General features: G+C 36.1%; 1 protein-coding gene across 3 annotated transcripts in view; it reads right to left on the bottom strand.

The window, feature by feature from the left end:
* Window positions 1-505: 505 nt before the first annotated feature.
* Window positions 506-10,854, bottom strand: part of ZEB1 (zinc finger E-box binding homeobox 1) — a 121,265-nt gene continuing 110,916 nt past the window's right edge. For all 3 annotated transcript variants that reach the window (XM_050307065.1, XM_050307079.1, XM_050307073.1), the window contains exons 6-9: window positions 9,522-9,627; window positions 6,649-8,459; window positions 5,069-5,249; window positions 506-2,986 (exon numbers count right to left, since the gene is read on the bottom strand). In XM_050307065.1, the coding sequence (XP_050163022.1) occupies window positions 2,442-2,986; window positions 5,069-5,249; window positions 6,649-8,459; window positions 9,522-9,627 (2,643 nt within the window). In that variant the 3' untranslated portion in view covers window positions 506-2,441. The remainder of the gene's footprint in view (window positions 2,987-5,068; window positions 5,250-6,648; window positions 8,460-9,521; window positions 9,628-10,854) is intronic.

Genomic DNA, 10,854 nt, shown 5'->3' with positions numbered 1-10,854 from the left:
AACTTTGCTTATACTGCAAAGCACTGTAAACATGCATATATAATACAATTTTCAAGGTTTTATACTTACATTGCTGAAATTTTGTATCTGTAACATTGGCACTGTTTCTTTGGAAAGTTCAACAGCAATATATACATCAACCTTGTCACCGACAAAACCACCTTACTGCTAAGTCAAGAAAACAGTCATAGACTTACTGCATTTAAAAGCAGTCCTATTGAAAGAGAGCATTAAACTGTATATTAGATAGATACAGCAAGAAAAAATAAATCACAAACCCACGTGGTTCGCTTTGAAAACTCAGTTGTTCTCCTAACGCTGGTAAATCAATAAATTAATGCAGCAATCCCTGGGCCTGCTCACAGTCCAACCCTTCTTTCACTTCTGTGCTCCTTGTGTGCAACTGAAACTGAGTATCGACACTGAAGCAGGAACTGTGTCTGAGTAACATCTCACAGAAATAATTTAAACCCATTTTCTAAATTACCAGAATAATGACAGTAAGTCAGACTTGTTGACGCATTTTATTGTGAGATGGGGAGTCTGGTAAAAAACTAGAAAATGACCATGATGTAACAAGGAACTTAAAAATGAAGTTTCAGATTTGTAACATACATACATGAATACAGGAACAAATTGGCACAAAAATGTTAAACATTGTTCCCAACACTGTTTATAAGATTATTCTAATTTGGCTTACTAAGGAAATGAGAGTTTTATGGTTAGACTAATCTCTTAAGAAAACTGCAGAGCATCATGCTATTAGTCACACAGTGAATTTCAAAATTTAAGAGCTTTATATTAAAAACTGGGTAAAGGTAAAATGAATTAATTGCAATTGTAAAATTAATACATTCCCATTTTAATTCATCTGTTCTACAGTCCAAGGCAAGTATAAATGTTAACATAACACTGTTAAATCAAATCTCAATGCAAGAGAACCGATTGCATCTCTACTTTAAATCTTATCAACTTTCCAAATTTTCATACTAAAATATATTATTGTATTAATACAAACTACAGTATTATACACTACACTGTGTAATAAATAAAGAAATATAAAAATAAGACACATAAATATAAAAGTTTTCTAAAACTAAAAAGGTACATATGTCAGTAAGAAGGGTATTAATACTGCCAGGTTTGAAGACATACAGTACAAAATGTTGCACAGATCTATAAACTAAAAGAAATAAAATAATACTGATAGGTAAAAATCAGCTAACATTGTTAATAAATGGGGTCCATAATAACTAACATTTGAAAATACTTATGAGCCAGATAACATGTCATGTATGTGTCTGAAATTAAAGTAAACCAATAAAGCAATAAAGCAGATTAGAAAATTTCCCTTGTAATTATTGTAGAGAAATTCTGCAAGTCAGGTATTAACCCAAAATACCACCAAATAATTAAATAATGAAATATACCAGTGTTCTTACTTCTCTGATGGCTGAGTGTTTTTTTCCCCATGTATAGTTTAGAAGTTTGATACAAATCAACAAATGCTAGTTATTGTAGGCCACACATTGGATAAAGGCTGCTTAGAGCCTTTGTAATACTGATAAATGGCACTTACAGCACACAGGTCTTGCATAAGGCCAAAGGAGATACAAAGCTTCATATCATATCCTTCATATTGTTACTACATACTCAAAGCACAATTACAAACACTGTTTTTGACGACTTTCCTGTCCTTACCAGTATTAACACTGTTAGTCCCTGCAATCAGAACTCAACGACAATCTTCTCAACTACATTTTTAACCACATGAGTAAGAAACTTCAGTTCTTCTATCATCTGCTTTCTTAAGGCTAACAATACACTTTAAATGATAATATGCTCTACTACAACATCTAATGTCATAAACTGCTACCTTCTAGGTTGAATTTACAAAGGTAGCCAAGCACTGTTTGCAACTGCATTACAGGTCTCTGCAAAAGGGAATTTTGTAGTGCAGAAGTTCTCACATTTTAAAACATAAGAAAATACTGAAGCGGATTTAGGAAATGTTTTCCCATTAAAAAAAAAAAAATCATATAAATCTCTCCCAATTGTACAGTTTAAAAATTAATCAACTTAAGAATGAAAATTAATACTGATAAAACAAACAATGCCAGATGCTTGTCTATAAATCAGGTTTCCTACAACCTGTTAAATCTTTGCTTCCAGAGTCACTGTATTTTTCTAATCTGCTTCATGTTATAAACTTGTTCCTAACTTTGAAAACTGTGTGAAAAATTACTAAGTTTGAGGTTCAGGCACACCTGGATTTCTTTTTTTTTTTCTTTTCTTTTTTTTTTATATATATATTTTTTTACACAGTAGTGAACAGAAATCACAGTATGCAGGCTACTGCGTTTCCATGAAAAGCATGTATAATATAGAACGAACTTCATTACCATTTTCTTTCCTTATAGAAAAAACCTAGCATTTAAGCTTTATTCCTTATTTTCTTCTGACACCTGCCCATCATTTTGTATAACTTCTGGTTCTGCATTGCTTGCTTGATTTACAGCTTCATCGTTCTTATTACCTTCAGTTTTCCCTTCTTCCTCTTCTACTTCTTCTTCTTCCTCTACTTCTTGTAGTTCCCTACATTCTTTTTCTTCCTGAAGTCCTTCTATATCTTTTTCTTCTTCCTCCTCTTCCTCTTTCTCACTGTATTCCTCTTCTTCCCTGGTTAGACTCTCTCTCTCATCCGAGTCGATCTGCGAGGGAGATGCCCTGACAACCACATGCTCACTGCTCAGGACCTCCTGGCCCGTCTCCTCCTGTTCCGTGCTGTCGCGCTCCTCTGTCTCTCGTTTGCAGTAGGAGTAGCGATGATTCATGTGCTGAGAGTAGGACCCCGAGTGCGAAAACCGCTTTCCACATTTGTCACATTGGTAGGGCTTTTCCCCAGAATGCAGTCGCATGTGTTCGATCAAATGGTGTTTGTGTTTAAATGCTTTCGTACAGATTCCACACTCGTGAGGTCTTTTACCTACAAAATAAAGCACAAACAATGGGCACCTGGTAGATGAAGTTCTAAAAGTTTACACTGTTGTTTTCATTGTAAAATGCTGGTGGTGAATGTATTAGCAACAACAACTAAACTTCATTTAACAAGATGTTCTACTCTACACATTATCAGTCCGAGTTTCTCATCTGAGCCCAAAGGCCAAGGGTGCAAGGTTACATTGTCACAATTACAAGGATAATTTGTAAGTCCTAAAAAAGTGCAAATATAAATTAGAAAAGGAAACATTTTTCTTGCAGTAAACTATTTCAACTCAAAACCATTTTAAATTTCTATATTGATGGTAATTTGAAATAAACTAAGCTTTTATATTGGTTTTTGTGTACCAAGTCCTTCTTCCATGTTACATGTAAAGGGAAAATCATTCTAAAATCTAGGCTGACATAGGTAAATGCTTTTTGTACAAAACTTGCCAACTACAAATGTAGTGACAAGAAAAACCTGCTTTGTTTCACTCAGTTCATTTTCTGCTCTTTTTTTTTTTTTCTACCTTTCTACTTTGTCTTGTTTTGAGAGTCTCTCATAAACCTATTAGGAGCCTAGTAATGTTATTTTGATTTCAACATCCAAAGTTGTTACACAAAACAACTTTGCAGTCGTAGCCCAGACATAAAAGTTGAAGACAATGAGACAGCAGCAGCGTTTTGGTCACACTATACAGATGATCAGCACATCCATTATGCCAAACAAGCAGCAAGGTGGGTATTGGTCTCTCTTCCAAAGTAATAAGTGATAGGACAAGAAGAAATGGTCTCAAGTTGTGCCTGGGGTGGTTTATATTGGATATTAATAAAAATTCATTCACTGACAGGGTTATCAAGCATTGGAAGAGGCTGAACAGAGAAGTGGTTGAGTCACAATCCCTGCAGGGATTTAAAAGACATGTAAGATGTGGCACTTTTGGGACATGGTTTGGTGGTGGGCTGGGCAGTGCTGGGTTAATGGTTGGAGTCAATGATCTTAAAGGTCTTTTCCAACCTAAATAATTTTATGACTTGAACACTTCATTAAACTTAAAACTGGAATGGAAAGAACAATTGCGTTAGGAAAAGGAGTTAAAAGAGTCTCAGGACAGGAAAGGTATGAAATTAGATACGCTTAATGAATACAACTTGACCAACTTGATCAAGTAGTAAAGACAAAAGAATTTGTTATCTTCCTACATGATGAGATGACATAAAAACAATAATACGTAGAAATATAATTAATATAATTAATATTATAATACATAGTATAATTTAACATAATATTATAATTCAGCTACTCTGCAAGCCAAGAAACCAGAGCACGATGAAGGGAGTAGCTAAAAGTTCCAAAGAGTTTATTTTCTGGATGTGGGGAGAGATGAAATACAGAGCCAGCAGGAAAGAAATATATAATGCAAAATCCAATATATATCTGGCAGTTAACCAATAAAAAAAAAGAATTTTTATTTTAAGACATTACAGAAGAAATAAGAGAGCAAGAGTTACTAACAAAATCCTAAAGATACCAGAACTGGAGCCAAAAGGAACAACTATGAAAAATTAAAAATAAAAATCAAAGTGAAAAGGGTGTTCTTTAGGGGTTAGATTCTATGTCCAATGAATAGGTGAAGCTATTAACTTCAGATCATTACAAATGCGTCTCAGTTTGAAAATCTTTCTTGCCAGATAGATATGCTGCCTTTCATGTAAAGTATCACACACATACGTGATCCTTTTTTCCTAATTTATAATTTTTAATTTTTCTTAATTTATAACCAGGCAAGGTAAATTAGAAGTAATACATCCTCAATTACAGGCTGTGGCTTGAAGCTGATTATTCATAAGCCAGATGCAAAACCTCCCCTTTTTCTATTTAGTATTTAGGTCTTACAAATTTAAAGAAAGAAAGAATTGCTGTTCTGTCAAAAAAATATACAAAACACATGGGTTTCTAAGAAAGCTGAGCTCAAGCAATGAGAAGGACTGTTACACTTCCCTACAGTGTGTGAGAACCAGATTATAATTGAGATTATCAGTTACACAGAAATAATGATTGGAAACATCTTTTCCTAGTACATACCTGTGTGTTCATACTTATGTCTCAATAATGAGCTGCTCTTCTGGAATATTTTGTCACATAAATCACATGCATACATCCCATTTTCTGTCTTTCTCATTTTTTTCTTTGGGGGTGTTGAATCAGAATCATTTTGATCTTCTACATTGGATACTCCTTCTGAGCTAGTGTCTTGCCTTTCATCCTTCAGAAAAATTATGAAAAAGGTTGAGTTCAATAAAAAAAAAGTTACTCATGTAAACTGAAGGCTGCACTGTTATTCAATTCCATAAATAGCCAAACAAAACTGTTTAGACTTCCATAGTCAGGATGGACAGCTTTGAAGTCCCTGCCACCTTACAGATGCAGAATTCTCAATGGGACTGGCTTTAATCACATGCAAAGCTGACTGTTGGCCAGGTCTAAGCTGCACTGGCACATCATATCTTAGCAACCATAAAATAAATGCATTGTTAGGATAGAAGAGAAGATTACACATCTATAAAGTATCTCAGTAAGCTGGAAGAGCAAATTCACCATCTAATTGCATTTTTCAACTAAAGTTGGTCACCCACCCTTTGCTGCCTCACAGATTTTATGAAGACTGTACTTTTTTACTGAAGTTTTCACAAATAGGTATTTAGGTTACCATTCAAATTTGCATATTTGACTACTGTCTTCCTCATGAAACAACCGCAAATACTACTTAACCCAAAATTTGGGCAACTTTGACTGCTTCAGTTAGTAAATAGTTATAAAAATATCATAATTGTTGTCTATTTCTAAGCATTTCAATATTTTCTACTGATATCAGAAGTACCACTACACAGAGATGTTATCATATGTTATCAAATCTGAATATAAAGGGGTACATATTAGCTACCTCAAATGTCTCTCTCATAAATTTTAATGTATAAGCAAACTTGTAACTCTTCAAGGCTCAGTCTTTACACGTGAGTCACTCTCCTGCCCTGTCCCTACCCCAATGTGCACAGGCGCTTCTCAGGAGGACTGACCCTGATCAGAACACATCTGGATGTACCCAGAGAGGAGCAGGACCAGATACAGGAATGGCAGATGAAGAAGATAAATACCTGCCTGACTTTCAATTGAGAATACATCTGCATTTTGTTTAAAGTGCCATTATGGCATAGGATGAATTCTGCTCCTCTGCAAGCCAAGGAAGAAGGGCAGCATGAAAGGAGTAGCAAAAAGTAGCAAAAGAGTTTATTTTCTGAATGTCAGGAAAGAGTAGATATGGAGCCAGCAAAAGACAGGAGCTGTGGTTTTATTTTGCTTTTTGATCAGGAGAAAGAGAAGAATTAGATTGTCTTTAAAACAGTGAGCACTAATGACCTAGAAAATTAAATATAGTGAAGAACTGAGTTGTCCATGCACAACAGCTTCTGTTAGTCTGGACTCAAGCTGCCTGAGCTAACTAGCTTTGCAGAGGGCTTAACAGTAACATCTATTACCTATTTACAATCAATAGCTTGTATTTACATTTTTATTTAATTTATCCTGATAGTTTTCTGTTAGTTCAGTATGGATACAGATTGAATACATAATACATACATCATAGAGGAATACGGGGACCGAAGTACCTGATTTCCATTGGCTTGGATCTGTTTTGGTGGTGTCTCATGAACTGCAGGACTAACTGTAGTAGAGTATGTGTAAGCCACCTGTGGAATCAAAATGGTTTGCTTATTGGCAGCGAGAGCTCTCAAGCATGGAACACTGTTCTGGTCAGCAATGGCAACAATTGTAGGTAACTGGGCAGTGACTGTAGGTATAGCAATATTTATGGGATTGGCACTTGGTGGGATTACATTTACAATAGGATCAGAGTCTGTAACACTGTTGTCCTTTTGTGGTTCTTTTTTTGCACAAGTTAAGTTCAAAGGTTCTTCTTGGACAGAATAAACACTGTTCTGGTAAACACTAGTTATGGTAGATCTTTCCAACAGTTCTCCATGTTGCTTTGGTAGCGAAAGGTCAAGAGGTTCGATTTGTGGCTCTTCTTGTACACCCTCTGCTGTGTACGTGAAACCCTGTGAATTTCTTGATGAAGAAAGGTTTAGTGGTGATGCGGATGGCGTGCTACTCTGTGAACCATTTGGAGTTGATCCCCCTGGTAGAGTCTGAGATTTCATTGTACTGACAGGATTTTGTGAGTTATTTGTGCTGTTCTGCGGTTCACTCACATCTGTAGTTGTCGCTTGATCATCATTATCTGTGGGACTACTTAATTTAACTTGCTCAGGAGAAGATGGTCCAGAAGACGGCACAGAAATTTGTCCAGCCTGCATCTTTTCAAACCACTTTTTTACCACATCCAGTGGTAGGTTTACTGAATCTGCTATTTTTGAAAGCTCTTCTGCGCTTGGTTGTGCATTTAATGCATAATATGCTTTTAGGAGCGATAGAAGGTTCTTTAAAGGTGGCTGACCAGGAGATAAGTTGTTCTCCCCAGTTTCTGACAGGACAGGGGAGTCAGGTTTCTCAGCTTCTGTTCCAGTGGGCTGGGGAAGCTGAGGAGGACTTTTTGTTTCATAGTGCTTTAGTTCTTGAAGTGCATTAAGATCCCCTGGACAGTCATCACACAGAAGACAAGTGCTATCATTGGTCTCTCCTTCAAAGTTCTTATCTTTCTCAGACTTCACTGTAAGATCTTCTGGTAATTTTTCATTTTTGCAACTATTTGTAGGAACAGAGTTTTCTTTTTTTAGATTTTGTGGAACAACCTGAAGTTGACTTGGCTGCTCCAAGCTGTAGTTGATGATAATTTTGGTTGTCCCATCTTGGTCAACCAAAGGAAGACTGATAGCTGAAATGAGGGAATGGCCAGGTTGTTGTATAGATGCATTGTTGATTGTTTCTTGTTCTTTGGATGCAAGATTAACATGATTGTTTTCCAGTACTTGCCTTATTACATTACCATCCACTGCCACTTTAAGTACATTTTGAATGTCACTTAAATTGATGCTTATGGGAGACACCAGACCTACTGTTGGTAGAACAACAGCTTGCACCACACCCTGAGGAGAACTGGTTGCCTGCAATGGGCTACCACCACTAAAAACCCCATTCTGCAAAGGGGTTGAGCAATTAATTCCTGAAGCAACCACTATGGGCTTGAATTCATAATCCACAGGTTCAGTTTTAATTTGGTTAAGAGGAAGCTGCTCTTGCAAAGGTTTGTTTTCTATCTTTTGTCGTATCTGTGGTCTTGCTGGGCTACCTGGTGATGCAGAAAGGGAAGGGGAGGAGCACTGAGACATCTTGAGCCCTGTCCGGGCTCGACCATTCACGGGCATCAAACCAATACACTTCTTACTGCTTATGTGTGAACTGTATGAACCAGAATGGGAAAAACGTTTCTTGCAGTTTGGGCACTCATATGGCTTCTCTCCTAGGGACAAAAAAAAAAGGAAAAAAAGAGAAAAAAAAAAAGGCATATGCAACAGTTTTCTAGGTTTCAGTGTAACTTCATCAAACAACAGTAACCACATAGAATACATCAAAGTGATCTCTCAGAGTCCTAGAGAAAAAAATCTTACACAGTGAATTGAACAGTAAGAGTAATTACACCACCTATAATTCTAACACAAGACTCCTTTAATAAGTGTGTGATCCACTAGTAGATATAGGATGGAGCCCACATGATCATGTATTTCTCTGTCTATATGACAATCACAGATTTCATTAAACTCCATTCAAGTAGTACCACTACTAATATCAGAAGCTGCATAAACTACTTCAGAATGGAAAAAGAGTAGAATATGATTATCTAAAGAAAAACTGCAATAAATGCAAATCATAACTGCATAAGAAGGTATGCACATTTTATTGTAGCAAACTCAAATACAGTATACCCATATCTTCCTACATTACTTATCAGTTCAGTTAAAGACAGAAATTGAGAATCTCTTTTGAGTGGCCACATTTAACCTATTGTTATATTATATATTAAAATATATTATATATAACATTTTCTATAAATTGGAACTTTTTAAATAAATTGTATCTCGCTGTGCCCTGATTCTACTTTAATATGACTAGTCTTGAATGGTGACAATCACAGCCATGGTAGGAACGCACAGATCTTTTGTCCTGATTATTATCAATTAAAATTCTGTAGCAAGGCTTATAACACACTGAATGATCTGCAAACATTGAATAAAAAACAGACATGGAAAAAGGACCAGAAGGATGTCCCCATGTCTTCTGCCACAAGTCAAGTTTTCCTTAACTGTAAGAGCTTAAGCTGCAACTGTAAATCCTTTTGAGTTTTTCTACATATTCCCTGCACACAGCTGAAGGCTGCAGTCAGTGCTTTCAGTGTCCAAAAGGGGAAAAATATAAGGAAAACACTAGTATTTTAAACTTAGGTGCACAAGACTGCTGTCACATCAAAGTTATAAAGAATAGAAATGGCAACATCAGCACTCAATTCAATGCTTGATTTATTTACCACTGTGGATTCGTAGGTGCTCCTTTAGGTGATGTTTATATTTAAAAGCTTTTCCACATTCAGTGCACTTGAATTTTCGATTACCACTGGATTGCGTCACATGTCTCTGTAAGAAAGAATTCTTAATTATTGCACAGGCCAGCATGCTGGAGAAACAGACTGTATTTTCACATTGTAAGAGAAAAAATGCAATACAAAACTGGAAAGAATCAACCATAATTGTAAGAGACTGAAGGTGGTATGGGTAACGCATGAAAAAGAAACATATTACAAATCAGGTAAAAACTGAGACGTGTGTTCTGAATAAATCTGGTACAGTAAAAAGAAAAAAACAAAACAAAGCCAAAATATAGTTGCCCCTTCTCCTCAGTTCACATAACTTACACTGACAAGTTATGTGAGTACAGAAGTTCCAGGATGCATGTTAATTCTATTTGTGAAAGCAAAAACATCAAGAAAAACCCTAAGCCCACCACCCACAGAATATTTCATGCTGGATAGAAAAGCATTAAAAGCCTGTTTAAAACTTTAATCAGTTGACTTGATTTGTCCATTTACATTCTTCCAGTGCTTACTGTTGGCCTTGGATTCCTCTATATAATGATGTCACAGGGTTGTTCAACAGAAGCTAGCTCAGTGACAATAAAGGTACCCTCAGCCACAATTAATTCATGAAGCAAATTCAAAAACTAAATCAAAATAAATAAAAATATGGAGGGATTTATCAAGTACACAACATCAAACCTCTTCATTATTTGTTAGTTTAAAAAAAGCAGAAGACAGACATGTAAATATATGTAGTATATATGCAGTATATATGTGGTATGTATATACAAGATCTATAATTTTACCACAAACTGTACAATTATACGAACATGTATTTTTAAAGACAAAAATTACACACACTTTAGAAGTTGAAGCAGCTTAATTACCAGCATGAAATGAAGGAATTAGAAATTTTTCTGTTCAAACAAATTGTTTACTACAAAAAACCCAGCAGCTCCTTTTCTAAGTAGAGCTCACTTTCAAAAAGATACTCTACCACTATCTGGATGCAGCTGTAGATTTTTGGTAACCAGAGCAAGTATTTTCATAAACTCATTAATGGAACTATTCATGTGCCCTGGTGACATAGCCTTCCTACAGGCAGCCAGGCTGCTGTGGATTAGCTTCCTCTGGTATGAAACCATGGGGGGAATTCCAACCCCTCACTCTGGTTCTGCTGTGGTTGGCAGTGCTGGGAGCAGATGCTCACTGAGTGCTAAGGCTCTTCCCTGAGTGCAGGTGTGACAACTGGCTGAAAACTGCACTGGAGAAGCATGGGCAGATAAAA

Source organism: Myiozetetes cayanensis, unplaced genomic scaffold, assembly GCF_022539395.1.
Source record: "Myiozetetes cayanensis isolate MyiCay16 unplaced genomic scaffold, myiCay2020 scf1, whole genome shotgun sequence".
Taxonomy (NCBI): domain Eukaryota; kingdom Metazoa; phylum Chordata; class Aves; order Passeriformes; family Tyrannidae; genus Myiozetetes; species Myiozetetes cayanensis.
The sequence above is the reverse complement of the archived record's forward strand: the minus strand, read 5'-3'. Positions and strand labels throughout refer to the sequence as shown.